This window comes from Pinus tabuliformis, chromosome Q, assembly GCF_031772625.1.
Source record: "Pinus tabuliformis cultivar Carrire ecotype Pingquan chromosome Q, CPIR1, whole genome shotgun sequence".
NCBI lineage: Eukaryota > Viridiplantae > Streptophyta > Pinopsida > Pinales > Pinaceae > Pinus > Pinus tabuliformis.
The window spans coordinates 507,099,972-507,127,416 of record NC_142296.1 but is presented as its reverse complement, the minus strand read 5'-3'; the positions used below and the strand labels follow the sequence as shown (position 1 = coordinate 507,127,416).

The 27,445-nt window shown below is 35.8% G+C and overlaps 2 protein-coding genes, 1 long non-coding RNA gene and 1 pseudogene across 5 annotated transcripts; all 4 read left to right on the top strand.

Moving 5' to 3' along the window:
- The first annotated feature begins 1,486 nt into the window (after positions 1–1,486).
- LOC149220386 (ran-binding protein 1 homolog c pseudogene) lies at positions 1,487–3,564 on the top strand (annotated as a pseudogene). Its single transcript, XR_016249621.1, has 3 exons — positions 1,487–1,986; positions 3,110–3,261; positions 3,422–3,564. The product of XR_016249621.1 is annotated as a ran-binding protein 1 homolog c pseudogene (transcript).
- LOC149220385 (uncharacterized) lies at positions 3,414–12,889 on the top strand. Of its 2 annotated transcripts, XR_016249276.1 has the most exons (4): positions 3,420–3,547; positions 12,072–12,158; positions 12,252–12,344; positions 12,517–12,889. It is a non-coding gene; the product is annotated as an uncharacterized LOC149220385 (long non-coding RNA). The 2 variants fall into 2 exon arrangements; XR_016249277.1 differs by lacking the exon at positions 12,072–12,158 and having other exon boundaries at positions 3,414–3,547.
- Positions 12,890–24,265: 11,376 nt separating this feature from the next.
- On the top strand, positions 24,266–24,991 carry LOC149220384 (uncharacterized). Its single transcript, XM_089387074.1, has one exon. The coding sequence runs from the start codon at positions 24,266–24,268 to the stop codon at positions 24,989–24,991; it is 726 nt and encodes a 241-aa protein (XP_089243200.1).
- A 785-nt stretch (positions 24,992–25,776) lies between these two features.
- LOC149220383 (uncharacterized) lies at positions 25,777–26,412 on the top strand. The gene has a single exon (XM_089387073.1). It carries the CDS (start codon positions 25,777–25,779, stop codon positions 26,410–26,412), a length of 636 nt encoding a protein of 211 aa, XP_089243199.1.
- The last annotated feature ends 1,033 nt before the right edge of the window (positions 26,413–27,445 follow it).

Here is a 27,445-nt window from a genome sequence, read left to right as displayed (position 1 = left end):
AAACGAAGACAGTGACTAGAAATGACATTAGCCTGTAACCAAAAATTCCCGAAAGTGTATTATACAACCATGAAGAGGCCCCTGTCAAGAGAAAAAGAAAGACATTGCATTTGAGGCTAATTGAAAGCTGAATGTAGACTCACTTGAAATTTATAGTAAGCTAGTTGATAACTAATTGAAAATTTGACTTAAAGCTGATTCATATTAGTATATGGGCATCGAATGAGAACTTTGAACTGGGTTGCCAACTAATTCATCATAATATATGTAACCTGTCTCCAGACAAATAATCCTTTTTTAGAGAGAATCTACAGTTGTATTTAGCTCCCTATGGATGTGATGGAAATTGATTTCCTAGAAGTGGTTCTTTAACTCCACAATTTTGCTTTTCCAGGAGGATAAACTTATAACTTCCAACTATGCTTTACTGTCATTTTTTTTTGGCTCCATTACAATATTTGTATGTCAACAACATGGCACACTACAACCAAGAAGATGAACAATTACATCATTAAGAGTTACAAAACCATCTTGCCATCGAATAACCAACATTAATTAAACAACCATTTAACAACATAATAGCAATTACACTATATATATATATATATATATATAGATCACATTACACGTATAAATACCGCATTTCAATAGAAGTTAGATGAATTGCGCTAGTCCCAAAGTTTTGCTTTGACTTGAAATTAAACTCTTCTTCACTTTGATGATTTTTGTGTTATCCACTAGCATAGACCCATCTTAAATATAGATATAATATGAGTGGAGAGGGATCCAATTTCTTCATTGGCAATTATTTTTTATGAGCAAACATTATTTAAATGTTTTATATTTTTTTTTTAAATTTATTTTGGCCGACACTAGCAAAATTTCAACTTTGATCATGGACAAACATCGCTGTAACCATACTAGGCTGTAGAGTGAGCTTGGCATATTCATATTATTTTCATCCTCAACATTGAGGATTGTGTAAAGCTCAGTGGAAGATGCCCCTTGGAATGATGGACAAACATGGCTGTAACCATACTAGGCTGTAGAGTGAGCTTGGCATATTCATATTATTTTCATCCTCAACATCGAAGATTGTGTAAAGCTCAGTGGAAGATGCCCCTTAGAATAGTTTTGATGCCCCCAAAATGACTACCATTCTCAACCCCTCCCCATGACATTTGAACTTAAGACCTCGTAACAACTAAACCCTATACAAACCAACTACCCTACAACTTATCATGGATCAACCACAACAATACTTATTATAATAATTTAAAACCAATATTTCTAATTACTTTTCCATATTTATCTCATTTACAAACCCCTCAACCCCATCCCATTATTATTACAATCAACACAATAATATATCACCGAGGAAAGAGTTCAAAATTGCGAAAACAAAAAACGCACAACAACCTAAGTAGGCCTCTCATGTTGGAGATGATTTAGGGGTTATTCCATGGCCTTCTCTCCCTTTGAAACCCCCCAACCATCCCTGTAATAATTTATTATATTATCTTTAACGATGCTACTTTTACTCTCAATCTTTAACAGCTACCGGCCTTCCCTCTTCAAAACCCTTATATAGAGTGTTTTCTCTCCATCGACCTCAAAAACCCTTATATAGAGTGTTTTCTCTCCATCGACCTCATTGCCCTTTGCCTTCGAAGCATTTTTGCACAGTTAAATCCTTTGTCCAAATTCCTCGGGGTTTCGCATTCGTGTCTGATATTGGGCGAGTTTCTGGCATATTTTGGATCCATCGATTTCATTCGAGCCCTTCCTCTGTGCACTATCTGGTATTGGGATGGCTGGAACTCAGGAGGATCCTGTTCTTACACGGGCAGTAGATGACGATTCGAGAGAGAACGAGGATGATGCCGGAAAGGAAGAGGACACTGGAGCTCAGGTTGCACCCATTGTTAAGCTTGAGGAGGTTACTGTCACCACGGGCAAAGAAGAGGAGGATGTCCTTCTTGACATGTAAATTTCTTAATCCATGGCTATTTCATGATTTTGTTTTCTCAGTTGAAAGTTGTTTTCATGGCCTCTTCGGTGGCCCTTTTCCTGTGCACATAAATGGGACCTTGACTATAAGGAAGATGCATTTGGGCAGTTATTTACTTCTAATTTTTCTCCTTTTTAGTAAGATCTGTTTTTATCGGGTTCTCGATGTTTTGTTCACCTGTTGATGATGATCGGATTTGTCATTTCAATGGGGTGCTGAAGAAACTCTATGGTAGATGCATTTAGCGGGCTATGGTTTGTTTTATCGGGTAATTAGGGTTTTGCTTTTCTGTGTATTTTGTGAGTTTCTTGTTGTTTTGATGTCCCATTGATATTTTGATCAACATTTTTTGATCTCATTATGGTCTGTAATAATTGTTTTCCTATGTTGATAGGCTGTCGATGAAGATTTTTTCGGGGATGCATTTGATGGTTTATTTGTTATCATTGGGGGTTTTGTATTTTGACGAGTCTTTTTATATTTTGTTGAACTATAGGCCATCCTTTTTTCAATGTCTTTGAAGAATCTATGATGGTTTCTCTGTTATTCTGGTTTAGTGGGGGGTGTGATGGTCATTTGTTATTGTTAAGCATACGGGGTTTCGTATTTTTTGGTTTTTGGATTAGCCATTGAATACTGAATTGGGCCTATTTGATAATCTGTCTTTTGGTTATTGGCATTAGGGTGATTTGTCTTTTTATGTTGTGAGGTGGTATGATTCAAGCATATGTCTGTTTTGGTCTTCTGTCAACTGTTTTCGTTGACTTTCTATGATGTTTTGAACAGGCTGTTGATCATTTCTGTACTTTATGGGGATGTATGGGATGAGCATTCTTTTGTTATTAAATAGTTGATGATTTGTATTCTTACATGTTTGATGTTATTATTGAGCTTTTTTGTGGGATCCTTTTCAGTAATGTTAAGGAATATCTCCTGTGTTTTTAATAGGTCGTTGGTAATTTATCTTTGAATGCATTTGATATGGTGGGATATTGCGGACGTTACTTCTAATGGATGCCATGGGCTCTTAAAATGATCCTAATGCAGTTTCATTGTTTATTAATATTCCCATTCTTTTTTATATGTTTGACCCTGCAGGAAGGGGAAGCTGTACAGGTTTGACAAGGATGGGAATCAATGGAAGGAGCGTGGTGTAGGAACAGTAAAGTTTCTTAAGCACAAGGATACTACAAAGGTTCGGATGGTCATGAGGCAATCCAAGACATTGAAAATATGTCCCAACCATTTAAGTATGTAAATTTGTTTGTTTGTTTTTTTTTTTGTGTAATTTCCCCCCTGAGATTGTAATAGCTTATCTTACGTCCAAGTTTTAAGAGGCTTTCGGTGCCGAGAATTTGTGTTGATCCTTATTATCTGGATTATGTTTTTTTTTTTTTTTTTGCCTTGTAGTTCATTCCCCAATGTCACTTCAGGAGCACGCAGGTAGTGATAAAACTTGGGTCTGGCATGCAACTGATTTCTCAGATGGGGAACTGAAGGAAGAACTCTTCTGCATTCGTCTTGGCTCTGTAGACAGTGAGCACTGTTCTTAGACTCTTCTAATCCTTGTTATGATCTTTTCTTTCTGTCTTGTATTTTTCTTTGATAAAATCAATGTTTGAGTACCTATATTCTTGGATCATTTCATTGAAGGGTTGATTTTGCATATGTTCTTAGGATGCTTTTGTGCAGATTATAGTGGGTTGGTAAGGGATCCCCCTCCCCAAACACCCTATCAGCATAGTTAAGACTTGAGTTTAGGGTGGCTTTAATTATCTCTGGTAATAGCAAATGATACGGAGGATTGTGCATAACCCACCCCCTTTTTGATTCCAATAAGCAGAGGTGGTCACTATGGTAATCCGATTTCAATTTGTAGTTAGAAAATGGGGTCACAACTTTCCATATTTTTTGTTTTGTTTTGTCTTTTTACATCAAACAATAGTATATTTATTAGAACCATAGTCAACTAAACAAACATGAAACAATTTATTTGACAGGTGGAAGAAGTGATAGGCTTAGAGCAATTGAATTGTAGGCCATGCTTCTTGACAAATTGATGAACAGATGTCTCCTTACTTGAGATTTAGGTTGGCACCATGGCACCATCCTGTCCATCATTATACACTAATCTTCTCATTATCTTCTTCACTGTGAATGACTGGCCTGTTCCCTGCAAATAGATCTGGGCATAGAGGAGCCAATCCAAGAACAGTAATCTCTAGCACAAGACAATATTAATGATCTAAATACCTAATCTTGAAGCTTGAGTTTGATTTTTCTCTACTGGTTCTGAATCTCTGATTGAGAATCTCCCACTCGTCATTATCAAACCTTCTCCTTCATCATTGGCATCAGCTGCACTACTGAGGTACTTTGGTTGGTTGTCATTGGACTTGAGAGCTTGAAGTTTCAAATGATTATAGTAACAGACAGCCAGAAAAGCCAGTCCACACCCACTCAAGTTTATGACTGTAACCTTTTCATTTATTACAGACAAAGATTATGTTATGAGCAGCCAGTCCTTGACAAGACCAGCAACATTCATAGTCAAGGCTGAAGTCTTTCCTATCAGAAGAAACACTGCAAGATTAAGAGCCAAGGCACAAGCAGAAATGTCATGTAATCCAAATCAAAGGAAGAGACCCTGATTATCATAAATGGGTATTCTACTAAGGCCTAGGGGGTGCTGAGAAAAACAAGGCAACAAGGAGAAACAAAGATGTGATGGGATTCAACTTAATCCCTTTTGATGTTCGTGGAATTTGTATGAGAACCAATTGGGTAGTCTCACATGCAACTGCACTTAACTGGAGAATCACCTCCCATGCATTCATCTTGGCCTCCCCATAAGCTGAAATAGTAACTCCAATGGATATGGCCAACATATTGGCCTTGGGCTCACCTTTATAAGCTTCTTTCTTCAGGGAAACCACAATCAAATACACAACAATGGGAATTAGAGCTTTCAGCATTTGAAATAATGATACTGCGAGGAAAACATAGGCAGAATTTGAAAACCAGAGACCCAAAGGATACACTTATCAATACTATGGGTTCAACGAGCTTGAAGACTCTTACAATAGCAACAGCCAGTGTTGAGTAGAAGGCCATGTGAATCATGGTGGGACTGATCACACTAAAGTTGTCAAGCAATGGCAACTCCAATGGATATGGCTAACATATTGGCCATGGCCTCGCCTTTATAAGATTCTTTCTTCAGGGGAACTGCAATCGAATGCATATCAAATGGGCACAAGAGCTTTCAACATTTTAAATATCGATACTTCGAGAGACATGCACCAAGGGCTGCATCATTTAGGATTTGTACTCAGTTTAGGTGTCATATTCAAGGGGAAGTTGTTATGCTTTCCACCACTTCATAGATTGTTAGAGTGATGAAACAAAAGAGGCTCCCTCTTGAGGCTAGATTATGTCATTCATATCAGCTGTGTTGTTGATGTCCTAGCTCAGCCAGGTCTTGCCAAAACTCTGTTGAGGTTCAAAATTTATTATAAACTGAAATGTCTTCACAAGAATTGACCTCATAAAATGCCATAATCACAAGATATGCCATACATGGCTGTGATTATGGCTCGCAAGACCCTTAGACTTTGAGAAATGAGGCTTGCAACATCACTTATGATTATGCACTCTACAATTCTGTGACCAGCTGAATGTCAAGCAATTGAACCGCGATTTAAATCCTATTGTGTCAGCAATAAGTACTATACTTTGTCTTTATTTAGTGTAGAGAACCAAGCACTTATTCTGCTCATCTATAGAAGGGACAACGGTTGTTTGCCTATGAGGTATAAGGAAATCCTATCAGGAATACCCTAGGTGCCCTTCCTTCAGTACATCTGGTAGTTAGCTAAAAGTGGTTTTTCATGACTCCAGTTCTATTTTCAGTGGGCGGCTTGGCACCATTTTTAGAAAGGAGGTGCAAAGGAGCTGCCTAACTTAATTTGGGTGATTTTAAAATTCCTCTTTGTTAAATTTGGAAAACTTGAAGTTTGGGAAATGTTTATTTTGTATTTTTGACAAAGTTGACCCCGTTGATTAGTTTGCAACTTTACATGTGAGATGGAACTTTATTATTGAACAAGAAAGCTGATTTGGAATTCTTATTTGTTGAGACAAATTAGTTAGTAATGGAATTCTAGCTGATTGCATGAGTTTTTGTTTACTTATGAAGAGATCAAGCCACTTATTGCAATGGTTTAGTGGAAGCCATATTTATGGTTGTTATCGGGCAATTTTGCAGCATTTTCCTCACTTCAGCCACTCAACAACAGTTAGATTTTGCATGAATAGGCCACCCACCTTTGGGAATTTGGGGAGCTATAAGAGAACACTGAATGGCATTATTTTCTAGAGTTTTCTCAGTGAGCAGTCAACGTTCTCTTCCATCCTTCCTTTCTCTCATTGCTGCCTACATCTCTGTGCAGTGCATACTATTGCAATCATTCTCATATTTTATCTCCATGATGCAAACAATCTTTTGACTAATACAGTGATGGAGTTTGACCATGCAGTTTCTTTACAGCTCTCCAAATTCGATGGTTGAACAGTGTTGTATGTTGCAGTAGTGTGAATGACCTAAGTGCCTGTACTTTGAAGATTTTTTATCACTTAAAAGTGCACAACCATCTTTTCTTCTTTCATATTTGGTGGTCGTGGACTGGGATTTTGCATATTATTTGATCTTATAAGTTTCTTGTGTCCTTGGATGCTTACACATATATCAATGAAAACTACTTTCTGTGCTGATCACTCATATTGACCAAGCATATGCTTCCAAGTGCTGAAAGTGCATGAACACGAGGGACACCCTCCTGACTGGAGAAATGACAGTCCAAACAGAGGAGTAATTAGCTGTGACCTTAGGCTAATTAATAATTTCTCATAGCTGTTTCTTAGTTTTGCACAAATCAGATCAGAGAGAGAACACTTCCCAATACATAGTATTAAAAATTATAAGATGAAGTTTGAATTTAACAAAGTCAAAGGATGAACCGAAGTCTTGGATAGCTAACGCAGATCTGACACCTTCATGAGACAGAAATCAGAATGCATGGACAGAGATTACTAGGAGCTTTCCAGAATATTTCCAATCTAGCTCATGCATGGACGAGCACAAATTCTCTTCAACAAGAGAATGTGCAAGTTAATTAATCTTCAGTAAGTTGACTACATGTGGATGAGATATAGTGAATTATCTACAAGTTGAAAGGTTCTTTAGCAAATGTATGCTAAAAACATGTGGATCTGGATTAGCTTAATCTCCAAGCTAGGTTACAACTGAATGTACATCATGGGGGGTAAACATGCAAGGGTCACTTGATTGTCAACAGCCATATACAAGGAATTCATATCACCCACCTGAGAATCGGGCAAACTGAAAATCACTGATATGTCGATGTTGCATAAGGAGAACACATATTGCCCTATTTCCAGCTAGAGGCCCCATTATAGTCAAGGTTTGCATTTTCAAGACTACAGGGATTGCAATTTTCATTCACAGGAAAATTTGTCCCATTTTCTTACCAGAATATGCATCGAGAAGAGAGGCTGAACCGGTGCCCCTTATTCCATGCCTAATCATCAAGCCCAAAATAACACATGCTTTTCTTGGTGGAAAACATCACTTGTGGATGACAATTTAGCAGAAGCATGAAAAACCATGTGAATGGGATTATCGTGCACCCAGATAACTAAAAAACAAATAAGTCTATCAAGGATTGTGCAGACGGAACTTGGAAGCAGTCGGAAAAATCCTTGTTAGGACTCGAAAGGCCCCAAACATCTAAAAAGGTTGTGAAGGCTTTAGGGAACAAAGCATGATGCTACAATTCCAACACCAGAAGTCAATAAAACGTTTTTTTCTCTTTTACAATGTCATGAAGATCGTAACCTCGAATACTAGAAGAGGTAAGCCAGAAAATAAGGGTAGAGCTCTATAAAAAGAAGCTAATATTTGACAAGCCTGACATTGTGTTTGTCTAATAAACAAAGTTGTCAAGTGAAGCAATTGAAATGGTATATTTGAAAAAACACAAAAGATAGAAGAAAACAATGGGCAGAGTATATGGCCTTCTGATATGGTGGGAACAATACAAATTTTGTACAAGTATATGTAGGGAGATTATGGGTAAGCTAAGACTTCTCCTCGAGCATTGGAACTTGTAATTTTATGTAACCAATGTCTATGGAACTAATTTAGCTGTTTCAAAACCTATCTATTGGAAACTCTTGTAATAAGAAATGAAGAACTATTGCAATTACCCTGTAGAGGCTTTAATAACACCTGGTATTCTGGTTAGTGATTTTATTGGACCTCATGTGCATATCCTACATGCACAGGATGGACTATTCATATGTTACAGGGTATTATTCTTATTATTTAGGGTGCACATCTTCAGGTGCTCAAGAACGATTACTAGAACAGTGAGTTAATTCTGCAATTTAAAGGATGAAAAAGGAGGTTATAGGAGTCTAGTTTTGGTTCTCATCCACAATGTCACACTAGTCTGCCTGGGCATGGTTCTCATGGTTTAATAGTGACTTGAGGAGTCATAATACCACAGATCACTAAACACGAACAGCTAAGGTAGCCCAAGGACAATAGCCATCTTTACACATTAATTAAGGCAAGAGCTAACCAGCCATATATTGTGTATTAAATGCTGGCCCATCTATGTATGTCAAGCAAGTCATGGGGGCGCATACATATCCATGGAACGGGACTCCGGCGGCCACCTTGCGTTTCCGGTGACGAACGCGGGACCCACCAACCGCGGGCCCGCCCCGTCTCGTTCTTTGACAACAGCGACCTCCCCGCGCGCCAAAACGCTATAGACATACGTTCGAAATCGGTCTGCCTCTGCAACCCGGATTGACGCTGCGCAAGAGCTCTGTTACATTCCTGGTACATTCCTGGTAGCTGAAGGAATCATGTCAGGATCATGATCAGCAGCACCCTGAACAGCAGCAGGCAACGATTTACCATGATCTGATGTAGTATTGCTTGCTACTATACTTGGTGCCATTGCCACAGAGACCAAACCAGTTGAGAGATTTCCAATTTTAAATGCTCCCGCGCCTTTTACAGATTCAATAACTCCCTGCAATTTCTTCAGTGAACGGTTCACCTTGCTGATCTTGCGAGATGGCCACATAGAAATTCCATGCTGTCTACAAATCCTTTTCAGTGTAGTTGGGCAAACTGCAATACCAAATTGAAAAACCTTTTAACCAGAGAATTATACGCAGCCATGCAAAGTGTACATGCTTTCTCCCTGAATATCAATATGGCAATAAAGTGTGCGAGGCCTATGCCCTAAAATCACAGATAACTACAAAAGGTATATGTTTTTTTCATAAAATTGTAAAAGCAAATAAATATTTAGATCCATACGACAAATGTGGGGTATGTCAGTGAGTGCAAGTCAATGTAAATAGTTATAAATATTAAACCAAGTGTTAAATCTGAATAAGATGTCAATCATAACTGTAAGCAGGCGATAAGGAGCAGTAATACTGAAAGAAGGTAAATCTAGTTTTTGTAATTGACAGTCTGTTTATCACATTGTTCTTCATAACGGACTTGAAGCAATGCAGGAAGCCATCCCAGTTAGCATGGAATTTCCATAGTATGTTGCCAAGAAACAAATAAGTGATCTGTCCAAACAAAAACAAAAAAATTGCATCTAGCATGTACCATTTTCTACAGAATCATATTTCGATATCTTTTGAAATGTGGTTTGTAAACTTTCCGTCATGAATAATGACAACAGCATACAGAAAAGCTGCTTGATATGATTATAAACACAGATACAAAGTTCATTATTCTAGATTTCAAATTATCTATTATGCGAAGTCTCTTTGTTGAAAATACTTGGAAGTACAAACAAGTCTTTCCTCGGCATCCTTCAAAGTTATGCCCCTTTTCACTGTTCAAAACTTTTAACAGATAATTGCGAGGATAAACAACATAACCTTTTTATACGATGTCAACAAGAATAGTTTAAATAACTACTATTAGGTGATTATATCAGTTTGGCTCAACTTACTGCTGGGTGAACTTAAACTCGAACGTGTAATATTTTAATATAGTTTTTTGAAAACGGGTCAGAAAACGAGCACATATAGAAGGCTGTGCAGCTGACTGTGCAACAATTGGATGAACATTAAGTATATGAACTGTTGGGATGGAAGGCTCTTAAGAGCCTCAAGAAGCTATGTCTTTCGGTAGTCCTTGAAAATACAAACACAAAGCTAAAATGATGTGGTCATGGGCATTTTTAGGTACAACTCAACTCGTCTTTCATGGCACATCCACATATGGAGGCAAGCTGAATTCTGTTCTGTTCTCATTCAGTGATTATTTCACAATCATTCTGTTAATGTTATCATTGTTATGTTTATGTTCTGTTCATGACTCGATAGCTGTGTTTCCATTCTAAGCACATATTGCTGCATCATGTTCTTATTAAGTTTATATAGCTTACCATTATGGTTGTGTAAGTGTGGTTCTTTCATTTTTTACAGATTGGGAGGATACTGCTTATAGCTCTCTTTGGCTAAGCTGTCATGCTATGAGGGGTGTTTCTATGCCATCACCCAGGGACTTGCACCTGACCTCATCTGCACCTAGTTTCTACCAGGTTGCAGATATGCTGATATGCTGTTAAGGTTGAGCCATTCCCTCTTGGGGTTTTGTTGGCCCATCTATGTATGTCAAGCAAGTCATGGGGGCGAATAAGTGGTTGATGTCAGCAAACCCACCTCTACTGATCCTCAACTCATATTGATAGCCACGGACTATTCCAACGACAAGAAAGAAGCTCTATCCATGTAGAACTGACAAATAAAAAATATGTTGGCCTGCATAATGTTGTCTCAGTCAAAAGAACCTTGTATCCTATACATTGCCAGAGGAGCTCAAACTGCCAACGTCAACTCACCCCAAGCCATACCAGCTTGGATGGGTCAAGGTCCAAGGACGTCAACCAACCCACCCTGATCAGACCAAGATGTTTGGTTACCTTAGCTATTGGACCTTTTAGAAACAGAGTGGACCGTGATGTTACTCAACAAGACTGCCACTACATGATTCTTGGAAAACCCTACCAGTTTGATTAGGGGCAATTTATGATGAGTTATACAATACCTACACACTTCACAAAGGTTGTAAGACATACAAACTCAGTCTCTTCTTTTTTTAATTCTCTATCGACTAGTTGGAGAGTTGTTAAACATGTAAGCCTCAGCGAATACATAACCCTCCAAATCAAAGAGGACAACCACAGAAAGATCCCTCCCTCTGATCTTTAGGCACTCATAAATTCATATACCAATATTTTTTAAGGAGTCAAAAGGACTCCCTTCCTTTAGAGTCACTGGCATTTTATTCACTTGCCCTCAAGTTCTTCCCTGCCTCGTTACCTTGCTTACCAAACCGCACTTGTGGAAACCACACAGATTGAGTGACAGATTAAGTAGTTGTTCTAATTTCGTAAGACAACCAAATCAGACCTAGCATCTCACCCTGTAGATCTCCATCATTCACCATCCCTGAGAAGGAACAACAAGAGTGAAGACATTGCACAGATTACAGGGCCATGAGATAACCCTTCAAAACTGTTACCCACTTTCAAGGATTGATGAAATTCTTTACCACCTCAAGCGAGTGAGGTACTTGACCAACATTGATCTACCTTTTGACTATCACCATTCCCATGCCTAGAGATGTATGGCAAAGAGTTTTCAAGACTTAACTTGGGTTTCTACAAGTGGTTGGTCATGTCTTTTGACCTCACCATCGCCCTTACCACTTTTATGGAGATCATCAATGACAATTTTTGCCCTCACCTTGGAGGCTTTGTTTGTGTTCCACTTTAATAATATCCTGATATATAATTAAAACTGGGCAGAAAATTTGGAGCACATTCACAGTCCTGGATCTTCATTAAACATTATTTAGAATGTATTAATACTTATAAGTATCTTAGACATGTATTTGTGTGAAAATAAATTGAATTGGTTTATTTTTAAGGACAAGGCATCCAAGGCGAGGTTAACCAAGACAAAATTCACTCATCGTAGTGGCCAGAAAGGTTTAAAAGCACTGATAACAACCTTTGTAAGTATATTAAACATGTGATATTTTTTTAATAAATTTTGTACTAGAAGAAAGTCATTGTTATCTAATTTCTCCCTATTTACTGATTGATAGGAACTAAAATATGGAAGACCTCCAAATCATTTGGAAAAGGAGGTGCTGCAGCAAAAGAGATGGGTTGAATTTGTTGTTTGGATGGACTCTATGGTATGTAATCTTAGTTGGATTTCCAATATACTTTTAAACCATATTTTCATTTTATTTTTTAGTACTATTAGATATTATATCTTACCTCATTTTATGGTTAACATTGTATAACAAAAACATGCGTTGTGTTATGTAATTAATACTAACATGTAATATTGATTTTTTTTGTCAGAATGCTATAGGTAATGATTGCCAAGACGATGATCCAAATTATGTTCAACATATACCAGGAGATGATGAGGATGAGGATGAGGATGATGGTGGTGAAGGAGGAGATGATGATGATAGTTGCGGTGTTGGTGATGATGTGGATCAGAGTAATGAGGATGGTCAAGATGATCATGAGGATGATCTTGGTGGTGGTAGCTAGGCATGCACATGCATTGTTTTTTATGAGGAAATTATTGTGTAGAATGACATTGTTATGTTTAGATGGGTGTTGTGAATTTACCCTATATCAATGAGACATTTTGATTTTGTAATCATACGATGAGTTTGATTTATGTATGTTGTTAATTTATCGTAGAATAACGATATTCATGAAATATTTTGATTTGTTAATCATATTTGAATTTTACTTGTTTTGATTAAAAATAATACTGATTTTATTAGTATTATGTTGCTATTTTATACATGTTTTGAAAATTGTTAATGACACATTGTTATTTTTTTGGATGGATGTTGTCAATTTCTCTTAAATTTCTTTACAAATGATTTTGAATTGTGATATCTGCTTTAATGATATTTAGAAACTATCATATATTTCACTATGAATCTATAAAGGGGGTCATATATGTAAAGAAAAATATACTCTATATAAGAAGTCAAATGCGGATGTAACCATGGATGCACAATTGAAAGTAAAATTGGATGTTAAACTAGGAATTAATACAAAATGCAAACAATTGACATACAAAGTGTTTTAAATTAGAAGTGAAAAATTGTGCAATAGTTGACACAAAGAAGGGAACAAAACATGGCATACAAAAGGATATCAAATTGGGCAAAAACAAAGACACATAAATGGGCACCAAATTAGATGCAAAAAAAGACAACAACTAGATGTAAAATAAGATGCAAAGTTGAGCGTTAAAAAGAAGCCAAAAACGTTACAAATTAATATGCCAAATGATGATGCAAATAATGGTGTAAATTTGGGATGCAAACTTGGGTGCAAAAAAGGAAAAAAAAAATATGTAAGAAAAGACATAAAACAAGATGCAAAATGGGGCTGAAAAAAGGTGAAACCAAGGATGCCATATTGGATGTAAAAAATGATTCCTAATCACATGCAAATTTAGGCTCGAACTCAGACACAAAATTATATGCAAATGTGGACACAAAATGAGGCAAAAAAAGATGCAAATTTGGATGGTGAAAACGATGTAAAACTAGACACCAAAAAAATGCAAAATTGGATGAAAAGGTCGGTGTAAATAATGGTGCAACATTGGACACAAGTAGACACAAAAAAATGGTGCAAAAAGGGGCATAAAATAGCTTAAAATTGGGTGCAAAACTTGGTGCAAAAACAAATACAAAAGTAGACGTTAAAAATGACTCTAAATTGAATGTACCATTAGACACAAAATAAGATGCAAAGGTGGACACAACACATGACTCAACATAAGATGCAAATATAAATGCAAATTTGGATGCTCAAAATGATGTAACATTAGATGCAAGAGATGGTGTTAAAAATGATGCAAAATTGGATGAAACAAATGACGCAAAATATGGTGCAAAATGAGATGGGAAAAATGGAGACAAATCAAACGTAAATGTGGATGTAAAAAATGGTCCAAAAAAAGATGCAAAAATGGGCACAAAAATGGATGCAAAATTTGGTGCTAAATCAAATTCAACACATGGTGCAAAGATAGGCACCAAAGCTGGTGCAAAAATAGAAGCAAAAACTAGTGTAAGACTAGATACAAAACCTGGCGTAAGACTAGATGCAAAAACTGACACAAAATGGATGCATAAAAAGACGTTAAATTGGATTCAAAATACAGTGTAGACTTGATGCAAATGATGGTGCAAAAATGGAAGCAAAGAATGACACAAAATAGGAAGCAAAAGAGAATGAAAAATAGATGCAAAAAATGACACAAAACTAGAAGCAAAACCTGTCATAAAATAAGATGCAAATCTTGGTTCAAAATTTGACGCAAAAAATGATGCATAGTTTGGTGTAAAAAATGATGCAAAATCTAGCGTGAAAAAGGATGCAAAATCAGGTGCAAAAAAGGACGCTTTAAAAATTGTACAATAGAGCCAGATTTAGCGCCAGGTTGCTCATCACAATTACAAAAAAAATGCACTAAAATCTGGCGCTAAATCTGGCGCAAAATCACTGGTTTTGTTGTAGTGCAAGGTACATGCCCACCCGGGTGTTCATTGAGTATGACCTTCTAGGACTATTCTTATCTTGGGTTCCAAACCCTCAAAGAATATCGATCCTCTTGCCTACTCTTATTTTGGATGCCCTACATATCCTCAAAGACCATCAGATGCCAGATTATTACCCAATCCTCCATTCTTTCTTCCCAGGTGAAGACAAGAATGTTGTGTCTATCTCTCCCTCTCAACTAGGGAAGATATGCCTGTTCCTGTAAAAGAATGTAACCAAACTACTTCTAACCAGGAATTTGGCCAAGCTCCCTCTTAATTAGGGACTTGTCAGAGCTCCCTCTTAACTAGAGACTCTCCTTTTCATCAATAACTTCTTCTTCGTGGGTCCTTTAGCCACTTGATCAATTTCTTTCCTTGGTGTCATGAAATTCAATTAAGCTTCTTCCTTGTAAGGTATTATCCGTCGATCATTTTCCTCCTTGGTTCGTCGTGTCATTCCTTTATTCAAGGAAAGTGGCCTTCTTGGTACATACCTTCTTCTCATCATGCTTCTTTTAGGAATTTCCATTCACCACACGAATGCTAGTTGTACTTGTGCTTACAACTCTTGTTCCAATAGCCCTGCATGAACTCATCCAGATATTATTCAAGAAATCAAAACATAACATTAAATCAAATAGTACCTTACGATATGGCTCTTCATCATGACATCTTCATGTAGGTATCAACATCCTGCATACATGTTGACACATCTCCCAAAGATATCCATTTTCAAGGGTCTCCATCTTTTTTAGACTATCATCAGAGTCTTCATATATTTCTAGGAGATTTCCTAGTCAAATATTCTTGATCTTTTGGATGTTGATCGCCTTTATCATGGTTTCATATCTCACAATCTCTTCCTCTTACACATTCCATTCCCATGAGTTTCCAATCAGAGTTCCTTAATTGTATCTAACCACCTCATACTTCATATGAGGACATATTATGTTGATTTCATCTAGTGTGGCTTATGCCTTCCGGCATCCTTTTAGAGGAGGAGATTATTTTCCCTTGATCATGCTTCTCAAGATAGAAGTAGCGATCTGTGTTACTTGCAACCATACGACATGACTTTATAATATTAAATACAATCATACATACCTCATTTTACCTTTAGGTCATCTAGGCTTCTTCCAGCAGCTTCCTTGATTGAAAATATCTTCAACCCCTTGATCTGCTTCATTTCTCATGTCATCATACCATCATTCCATGAATTCCATAAGTTGGAGTTCTTGATCAAACACTTGCTTCCACTCTAGATCTGTGAATCCTCCAAAAAGGATTCCATTAGAGAATCTTGAGGATCTCGCATATTCTTATTCAACAGATGTTTCCCTTTTGACTGATGTATGATGAGACTTGTCCTGGATGACTCTTTCCTTTGATCTTTCAATGAGGTCACCAAGAGTTATATTGACTACCATAGATTTTGTTCCAGCGGTCCTTCATGTTTCCCTATGGTGGTGTCATGAGCTCTTACTTTTAATGATTCTACTTCCTTGTTCTTCCTTCTTTCATCTTCCTCCATTTCTTCGTTGAAATGGACTTCTTCTATATTCTTCTTGTTATTTTCCTTCTTAAGCTAAGAACAATCTTTCCTGTAAAGTACATAATCTTTTACTTCCAGCAAATGTTTGAGTCCTCAACACTTTTTCCCTTCAACTTGTCTTCTTCTATCTTGCATAGAAATCACAAGTTGAATGAGGTAACTTACTTATCCCATGAATTTTGTTATCCTCGTGATGATGTCACGAGTTCTTGTTTCTAATGTTTCCATGATGTCACACCGCATCTTATTGTAGACATAACCAATGCAGGATCTAGGAGCCATAAAGAGACCTATATTGAGAGAGACTATTTTAATGATTTCTTACTCTCTCTTACCATGGAATTCCTTTCCTTGACTCCTCCTATCCTTTCCAGTGATATGAACTTTCTTTTCTTGTAATGTTCATAATTCTTTTTCCAACTTCTTTGATGTCTCCAATATTGTTTATGTGACAGGACCTTAAGAGTTCATTCCGATGAATTCAAAGGAGACTTTTTTTATTGATATGTTTAATGACTTCACTTATCTACGAGGACTATGACAATCCTCCTTATTCCATGCAAGGACCTTTGATGACCTATCCAACTTATAGATCTCCTTGCAACCACGAAGTCATTTTACCAAATAAATTAACGAATGAAAGATACTTACTTGACAAGTGAAGATGAACTCTTCTACTTTATCACTTTTATGATGGTTGAAGAGGATGTATTAGAGCTTCCTCTTGGATGATCTTCTTTCAAATGAAAAATCATTTCTCCAATAGAAAAGGTTGCTTCTTTTGATGAGGATGATTTGTTGCTTCGATGATCTTCTCCTAGGTCAAGGAGATGATCCTTACTTGTCTTATAACCTTGAATATGATGACAATGCCTTCTCGCCTTCAATATGCTTCGCGTTCTTTTGTTGTGTAGATTAGAACTGGTTCTAGGGTTTTGATTTTCTCCAAGTTGATGTGATCTTCGTTTTTAAGGTCCTTCGAGCTACCTTGTTTTGTATACAACTTGATGAGGGTCTTGGTGGCCTTTTGATGATGACTACCAAAACAAAAGCTCTTGTTGTTGTAGATTACTTCTTCGATCTAGGGTTTGATTATTCAATGTAGATCTTGATCCTTTTCTTTGATAACCTTCAACTTTCTTTGATGCCCTTCTTGAAACTTGATCCTTGAATGTCTCTTTGCTGCCCTTCCTTTGACTTCAACACCTTAGCTATGATACCATGTTGAAGAATATAGGGAAATTAGGCTAATAAGATTCCTCTGATGATGATAACTATTTGTAAGGTACTTTTTTTTTTATTAACACAATATTCTCTTGTTATTATTAGAGTGTTTTTTCTTACTTCATCAAATAGTTACCAAAACAAAAGAGACAAGAACACAAGATGTTGGCTCTCTTCCAGGGTCAAAACCTCTCACTCTTTGAGAGGAAAACCTGCACAAATTCTTCTTATAGAGATTCTAATTGATGAATACCAAGACCAAGACCCTTGACCTAGTAGCCACTCCAAGATCAAGACACACGTTCTCTTGACAGTCCTCTTCGAGATCTTCATCATTGTTTGGATACTGAGATCTGCCTTGACACTGAGATCCTTCATTCTTGATACCGAGATCTTCATTGCTGCCTTGACACTGAGATCTTCACTATTGCCTTGACACTGAGATCTTCACCACAGAGATAATACAAATTGTAGTTACAATGAATCAATGAGACCTTACTGCGCTGAGACAGAGGTATACTTCACAGTTCCATCACCAAGTCTCTTTTCTTTGATGACTGTAATAGAGTTCAAACCACAAAATCTCCATGGCTATTGTTCTTACGAAACCACAGTGAGGCTTCTAAATTAATTACCGCAATGGTACCAAAGCTAGAGACCTGAATTGCTTGATGACTATGCTAAAGGTCTGAGCCCATCACTATTCTTCATCCGAAAAGATATCTGAGTAGTTGACAGTGATCATCCTTCGAAAATCATAGAGTAATCTGAGTTATCTTATTGTGTCACAGATCTGACTTTTATCTCTGATATACCCATACAAAAACATAGAGATATCACCGAATTGTTCTCTATATCTCATCATCAAAACTTCAGAAGAAAATAAAACTTGTCTTCTCCACCGAAAGACCCAGATCTGTGAAGTTTATTCACTGTAATTACCCATCCGAAATTTCAGAGATATCGAATCCTGAACCTGTCATTATGCGAAAATATTAGCTGGGTATTTATAGTAGTTTGTCCTCCATAAATGATCCGACATGTCCAACCGAATAGTTGTGTCTTTTTGAGGTGAGTCGACCTAAATGTTTCATATAGTATTCAAGCTGACTTCAAGCGAGGACTGTGCTTGTCCTTTTGGAGGGATTTTCTAGACACTAGTTTGACTCATATACATTTTATATATGCTCAAGAAGAGCTCTTCATACATGACATTGACTCTTTGACTCAATAATAAATCCTAAGGCTCTCAATGGGAGCCACTAACAAATAAAATCACTTTCTCATGAAACCCATGAAGCAAGGCTTACAATAATAATCTTATTTTCTTCATTACATCATTTACAGTAGTCACAATTACATGTCATTATGAAGACCGAACCTAGTTACATTTTACAACATAACGACCGTTAGTGTGAATAGAGAGGATTGTGTTGCTTGAAAAGGAAATAGACATGGGTATGCATGATAGTTTGTGTCATATCATCGTGGACAACATCAAAGGAAAAGGAATTCACGTTGTCGAAAAGATTTATTGAGGAGATGATGTATAGAGAGTTACGTGCTCGCTCCTTCCCACAAAATGATGTGGTCAGTCATATGGTATTGCACGAGACACCTGTCATTAGTTCCCCAGATGTAGTTGTAGAGCACATGTCCATTCATTCCCTTTGTTATATTTTCGTATAATCCGAAGTGATGCAATATACAATATAATAGAAGGACAATTATGTAATTGCACTCACTAAGAAAATAATTATGATTAATTATTATTCGGTAGAGAGGCACTCTCCAATCTAGTATGGTAGAGATGTGGTAATGTCTTGTTAATAGCATTTTTAGAACATGATTAATTATTATTGTGTATAGAGGCACTCCCCAACCTAGTATGGTAGAGATGTGGTAATGTCTTGTCATGTCATGTTTAACATTTTGGCTTAGTCAAATTACATAAAAATAGAAAAATAAAAAGTAAAATCAAATTATAAAATAAAATAAGATTAAAATAAAATAGCCTTCCCCATGGCCACTGTTGATCTAGAGCGACGCATGGCTATCATAAAACATTCTACAAGCTTGGCTTGCCATGCACCTTGGCACTACATCCAGTATAGGCATTTAACGATTCAAGTGAGGCAAGGATCAAATGCAGTTGAACGTAAGATTTATTTCAACTTGGCTCTCGTCCAGGCTAGTGTGCATAATTTCAATTTGTCGAAGGTCATAAGAAGTGTCACCTCCATAGTCACTCTGATTCGAGGCTCGCCATTCACTTGGGGAGAAAGTGGCTCTCCAAACAACCCCAGAATATGGTTCTACATTCTCCTACTTTAAAAGATGGGATAGGGTTGGTTCATAGATTTTATAGCGGGTTCCAATGAAATTTATAAAATTGGTTCATAGGTTTCACAACTCAAATTTGTGATTCCAACAAATCCTACTAGTTTCGAGACAAATTAGATTGAATCTTCCGAAACATATAACAAATAGACTAAATATAATTCAATAATTTAATAAAAATATTTCAATAATACTTTTAACCATCTCTTAAAAAACCCTTTTATTATATACTCCTTTGAAAATTTTAATCTTATAATAATTAAAAATTATAAATAAATGAACCTCCTTATCTTTCGCAATTTGTATCAAGAGTGGTTCAATTCTTCTCGAATGCTCTCACCATGGAGTATAATATAGTTATGTCGATAAGAATTTTATTGTGAAGTTCTTTGTGGTGACATTGTTGATATTCTTCGTCCTCAACAGCTGGTGTGGATCTCAACAGTGTTGATATTTTCTCAGATTATTTATTATTTAATAATATTAAAGAAAACCCCATTATTATTTAATGAAAAAGTTAAACCCCGAAGTTGCAGGTATGTTCGACTTTCTAAAATTAATTATTATTTAATAATAAAGGAAAATCCATTATATTTAATTCCTACATTCCATGGATTCCAACTCATTATTATTTAATAATAAAGTCCGGAGTCTACTCAACTTTCTGAGATTAATTATTATTTAATAATAAAGAAAACATCCATTATTATTTAATAATAAAGTTAAAACCCAAAGTGGCGGGTCTTAAAACTTTCTAAAATTAATTATTATTTAATAATAAAGGAAACCCCACTAAATTTTCCATTGTGCATGATCATTAAATAAATAATTATTTATTTAAGTAATTGTTTTACAATTAATTCATTAAATTTTGGGAATGAATAATAATAAATAAAATAATATGATTTATTGATATATTTCTTGCAAAAATAAAAACATATTATCATTCTATAATAATTTATGTAAAGATGTTGATACTTTTACTATTTTTTATATTTAAATTTATGATATTTTATAAATATCTATGCTTATTTATTCATTTATTTATGTTTATATTACATAGTCAAAATGGATATAAAAAATTATTGATAGTAAATGTGAATAAAGTGTTCATTTAACGGAAACAAATGATAAAATTATTACTATTTTTCATTTAAAATCAATCTTGATCCATCTTAATTTCGGATTTACCGGGTTTTGAGAGGAATTAAATCTTTTTCACTCTAAAAGAGGTTTGCACTTCAAGAGATTTAGATCGAAAGTTAAGATGGATCTAGGATGATTTATATATATATATATGTAATTTGATTGAGAGAATTTTTTAATTAATAATATCTATCTATCTATCTATATATATATATATATATATATAATGTAATTTAACTAAGTTAAAATGTGTAAAGGACATTACATGACAACCAAACTAGGTGGAGTGAGCATGTCAAGAGATTTGATCCCTCTAGGCTCATGTTAGATCTGTGGTTAAGATGGATCTATATTGGTTCTACAACCCAGTGTAAACTTGGAATTGACACATGTCCTTAAAAAAGATGCTCTAAATAGAAAAATAATAATATGCTATGCATGAAAAGTAATAAAAACAATATGTAAGATATTAAACCTTATACTTTTCAAAAATATTTCAACGCGGATCTAAATAAACTATTTGAAGATCTATGTTGACTAATTTATGTTGATATCAACTTCATATATATCTATATATTTAAAAATTGTTAAAAGAAATTATTTTAATGTTGTATATAATAAAATATTCAAATTGGGTTATCAATAGAATATTTTATACAAATTAATAATGACATTTAAAACTAGCAATTGCCCCAAAGGTGTAAATAAACATTGAAGGAATAGAAGATTTGGGAAGATCATCTCCCTAAAAATAAAGCAAAAAATAAACTCATAATTAAGTTTTAGAATTCGAAATCAACTACATAATTTCTAAAAAATAATAATAACACAAATAATCATAATTTTTCATTTATAAAATACAAATAACTAAATAAATTTAATTACATTCAACATAATGATGACAGATAAACATTCATTTTTACTAAAATTTTACATGCACACAAATTTGTAATAAAAAGGCTCTAAATCTTATACCCTATTTAAATTTAAATATAGAATTCAAATAATAATTAATATTTTCACATTTTTACATGTTAACATTTCACCCTCTTTAATTTTACATAGTGTGAATGCATAGTGCAACATTTCTTTTGACATTGGTGTGCTCGTCACGGAAAGGCCTTAAGAGATGCATATCAACGCCATTGGCATTATATTTCAAGCATTGGAAAAACTAGTTCCAACTTTGCCATCACATTGCATAAATACATTTACAATAGGTAAACATTTTCATCACATTGTGTTTTGAGAAACTGTGTTTCTGACTCGCAAATGATATATTTATTATTATAAATTTTGTTTTGCTTATGAAAGATGCGCGTGACGAACTATTACTATGAATTTTGTGTTATTTTGTGTCATTGTAGAGATTGTTGGTGAGATAAAATAGACCACACAATGTCTATTTTATCTCACCAACAACCTCTACAATGACACAAAATAACACAAAATTCATAGTAATAGTTCGTCACGCGCATCTTTCACAAAAGCAAAATTTATAATAATAAATATATCATTTGCGAGTCAGAAACACAGTTTCTCAAAACACAATGTGATGAAAATGTTTACCTATTGTAAATGTCTTTCTACAATGTGATGGCAAAGTTGGAACTTGTTTTTCCCATGCTTGAAATATAATTTATGTTTGTGTCATTAATTTCTATGTATTTGTTGTGGATGAGGTGTGATAGTTTGACTCTTTCTGCCATATAAATATCCATACATTAATAGTTAGACCAAACCATGAAAAAGGACATGTCACTTTAAATATGCAGTTCTCAATGGTGTGTATTTCCTTTGATAAACAAACACTACTTACTATCAGAAGGAACAAATACTTTCTGGAGGTACTTTAACTCAGAGTGGGTGAAACTGAAACTTGTATAGGTGATCTCACTGCCTAAATTTTTATATCATTTAGCTGGTTTGATGTTGTAGATTGAACATGTAATGTGCATGCCTCAATTTCTGTAGTATATCCACTAGAATTGCATTACAATTTGTTTGAGTAAAATCGAACCTTTTACATTGCATTTGTTGCTCATAAACTTTACAAATATCTATTGTCTCTTTATGTTATTATGAGTCTCAGTCTAGATCATGTAATTGAATAGGGGGGTTGAACATGCACCTCTTTACTGGTTATGGTATATGGATATAGGCAAGCGAAGTGTCATATTTATTTATATAATTATTTAATGATTCTTGGGTATTTGATTTCTTTTTAAACCTGTAAAATCGATAATAAATAATTTATGAAATTTATCTTCTTCTTTTGTTGATTAAATATCAGAGTCCATTAATCCTAAACATAACTTTGTCTATTCAGAAACTTGACTTTGTTGATTGGCTCATCATGGTGGAATTTCCAAGCTTCGTATGGCCTACACACATTAAGATAGAAATTCATGTGAAAATTGCCACTTTTTTTTTTTTTTTTTTCATTTTGAAATGTTATGATTGATTTGCTTGGAAATTTTGAAATTTCAAATAGTTGGGAATGGGCCAAAAACCTGAAACAAATTTTCTTGGTAAAAGTATCATCGTGGCTACATGAAACTATGATTTAAAAATAGTTTTTACCCATTTAAAAATTGTTAATGTTTTTTAATGATTTTATTTTAGCTATTTAAATAATTGGTTGATTTATATAATATAATAAAGTAAATAATAAATATAAAATAGATAATGGTCAATGATATAATATAGTCGTAACCCTTCGAACTAGTTAAACTTAGGATTATCTATCTATCTATCTGTCTATATATATATATATATATATATATATATATATATATATACATATTATTATTAAATAAATTTAACTAAAAAAATACCAAAAAAATCATTTTATCTATTAATTAGACTACCTTATAATTATTCTAATAAACATTATTATTATCACTTTCACTTTAAAATTAAAAATATTAAATTACTAGGTGAAACCTTGGAGTGACGGAGGGAAGGAGCGAATGAGGAGAAAGGTGATGGGAGATTAGGGTTAGCGTTTGGGATCAAACGACCCCGAGCGGGCCTGCTCCTGGTCAGGGTGCAGGGGATCTCGTATCCACCTGCTGAATCACAGACCAATACAACGACAGATTAACTAAGGGAAGAAGGATCTAAGAACAGGATAGTATGGGAGGAAAATGACTAATGTGAGCGGGGGGGAGAGATCCCCTCCTACAAGGCAATTACCGCAAGAGAATCAAGCCAAAATTGAGCAAACAGCGAATCTGGGAATCGCAACAAGGACACGTCGGTAATGGGAGCGGTGTGGCAAGCTAGGACGGGGAAGAAATGTCTACCACGGGCAACAAAAAAACCCAGGTTTGTTGTTCCAAATAATAAATTGGAGGAGTACAGGGGATATATGAAAGCCCATGCACTCATCTGCAAGTTTGTAGGAACATGGCCGTCTGAGAAAGATCTAACGAAGTGGATACAACAGAGGTGGATTCCCAAAGGGCATATAGATCTTAAGTTGGGGGCAAAAGGTTTTTTCACAGTAATATTTGCAAACCTGGAGGATAAGGAGAGGATCTTTGAAGAGGGTCCATACTTCTTCAACAATGCAAGGCTCTTCATGAGGCAATGGGAAGAATGCTATAATCCGGAAAAAGAAAAAATGCTAGCAGCACCAGTTTGGGTCAAACTATTTGGGCTCCCGATAGAGTTCTGGGATCCAGAGATTTTAGCAGGAATTGGGAACTCAATCAGGACCTTTGTGAAGGTAGCAGAAACCACCAAGAGAGGCAGATATACATCTTATGCCAGAATTTGTGTCTACATGAATATCACAGAACCGCTGCCAGATCATGTTGAAATAGAATATCATGACGAGGTCTGGCAACAGCCAGTTGATTACGAACACATTCCTTTCAGATGTAGACGATGCCATGAGTATGGCCATTTGTTCAAATGTTTCCCGATGAATGAAGTTGATACACCAATAGATCAGGGAGATGGAAAGAGAAGTATGGAACAATAGAGGAGGACTAACGAAGGAAACAAGGGAGGGTTCACATAAGTACTGAGAAGAAGACGACCCCAAAAAGGAAAAACCAAACTAAACCCCTCTCACCCAGAAAGCACTCAGAAAAGCCAGAACCAGTTTGAGTTTCTTCGTGAATTAGAAATGGAAGCGAAAAGTGAAGAAGGGGAAGATGAAATAGGGGAAATCCAGAAAGAAAGAAAAAAAAAGGAAAAGAAAGAGCCAAATAGTATGGAATTAGAAAAAGAGAAGGAGAGGGGAGACCGGGTTCAAGAACAGATTCAAATGGAAATAGATCCTCAGCAGGAACAAGAAGGAGAAGAGGAACAGGTCATGAGGAAACTTTTACAAGAATGGAAGCATCTGGATGAACGGTTCATACCAAATGACCAGAAACAACTCTATAAAGATATGTTCCAAAAATACAAAGAAAAATGAGGGACAATGTTAGCAAAGCAACCAGAGCAACTTGGAACACAAGGAAATCAAAACAAAGAAATAGGAACCATAGGGAAGGGAGGAAGGAAAAGAGGAAGGAGACCCATGAGTGAGACAATCCAAATGGTGGGAGACATGTTGGTGAATGTAGGAAGAGTTGTGCCATTGTCGAAGGTTTTCCAACAACCCCTCAAACTCTTTAAATGATCATCACAACCTGGAATATCAGAGGGTTGAACAGTAAAGGAAAACAAAGATATCTGAAAGAGAGACTCAAAAGAGATAAACCAAATATAATGCTAATCCAAGAAACAAAATTACGAGAAAGAAAACTAAAAGAAGTGATGAGAAATTTCAAGCCGCATTACGAGATCATTGGTCAAGATGCGGTAGGCAGTGCAGGAGGAGTAGCAATCCTCTGGAACCCAGAGGAAGTCCAATTTGAAGACTGGATCAGTATACCTCGCATCCTCACAGGAAGATTTAGAATTATAGGTTCTCAAGAATGGATCCTCTTATCCAATGTATATGGACCCCATATACAGAAGGATCGCAGGTTTTTCCTTCAGAACCTAGCAGTTGTGCCATCCTTGCATCCAACCTCTCCTTGGATAGTGGGAGGAGATTCCAATATGATAAAATCAATAAAGGAAAAAAAGGGTGGACTCAGAAGAACAGAGGCAAACATGGAAGCTTTCGGAGATTGGATAACAGATCAAAGGCTAGTAGACATACAGACAACAAACGAGATCTATACATGGAACAATAGAAGGGGAGGTAGACACCAAATTGCTTCTAGACTAGATAGATTCTTAATGTCAGAACATATTACAAATTGGGATATCTTCATTGAAGTAACGATTCTTCCTGGAATGGGATCGTACCACTGGCCGATCAAATCAGAACTTGATATTAAAGCTAGTCCCAAGAGAAAACCCTTTAGGTTCGAAGCCTTCTGGCTTAGGGATAAAATTTCATGAAGAAAGTAGAAGAATGGTGGAAGCAAAGTCAATAGAAAGGAAGAAACATAATGCAGACATTTAAGTCGAAACTAAAAGAACTGAAAGGAAACATTAAGAAATGGAATAAAGAAGAATTTGGACACATACTCAAAGATCAGCAGCTCCTAGAACAGAAGATGAAGCAAATCCAACAAGAAATCATTACGGCAGGAAGAAGTGTTGACCTAGCTAGAGAGGAAGGGCTCTTGATAGGAAAAATGGAAGAAAGGAAGAAACAAGAAGAGATCTTGTGGAGGCAGAAATCGAGAGTAAATTGGTTAAGAGAAGGGGAGAGGAATACAAAGTTCTTCCACCAAGCCATGGTCCAGAGAAGGCAGAGAAATAGAATCTTTTCTATAAAAGATGAAGCAGGGACACGAGTTACACAACATGAGGAAATAGAACAAGTCTTGGTGGATCATTTCAAAGATCTCCTCACAGAACCCAATGTAGATCGTGGAGAAGCTACTGAAAGAATCTGTAAAGAGATCCCAAGTAGGGTCACTAGAGACCAAAACCTAGCTCTGATGAGGGCAGCCACCTTGGAAGAAGTAGAAGAGGTAGTAAAAGGAATGAAAAAGAATAAATCCCCTGGTCCTGACGGATTCACAGCGGAATTCTATCAAGCAGGATGGGATTTCTTGGGCCAAGACACACTGGAAGTGGTGGAAGAATCAAGAAGAAACCAGAAGGTAAGTACAGGTTTTAACTCTACCCTCTTATCTATGATTCCTAAAGAAACTAAGTTTGAAACTCCCCAGGGTTTTAGACCCATTGCCCTTTGTAATGTTATATATAAGATAATAGCTACTTTAATGGCAAAAAGACTTAAGCCTGTTTTATCTAGCATTATTTCCCCGGAACAAATAGGTTTCGTTGAAGGCCGGCAAATCCTGGATGGACTGGTGGTCTCCCAAGAAGTAGTGCATTCTTTGAAAGTCAAAAAGGAAGCAGGTATGATGATTAAACTTGACCTCTTTAAAGCCTATGACTGTCTGAATTGGAATTATTT

Coding starts and splice junctions, on each gene's coding strand:
- LOC149220384 (XM_089387074.1), top strand. CDS start 24,266: ATGGGAGCGGTGTGGCAAGCTAGGACGGGGAAGAAATGTCTACCACGG.
- LOC149220383 (XM_089387073.1), top strand. CDS start 25,777: ATGAGAAATTTCAAGCCGCATTACGAGATCATTGGTCAAGATGCGGTA.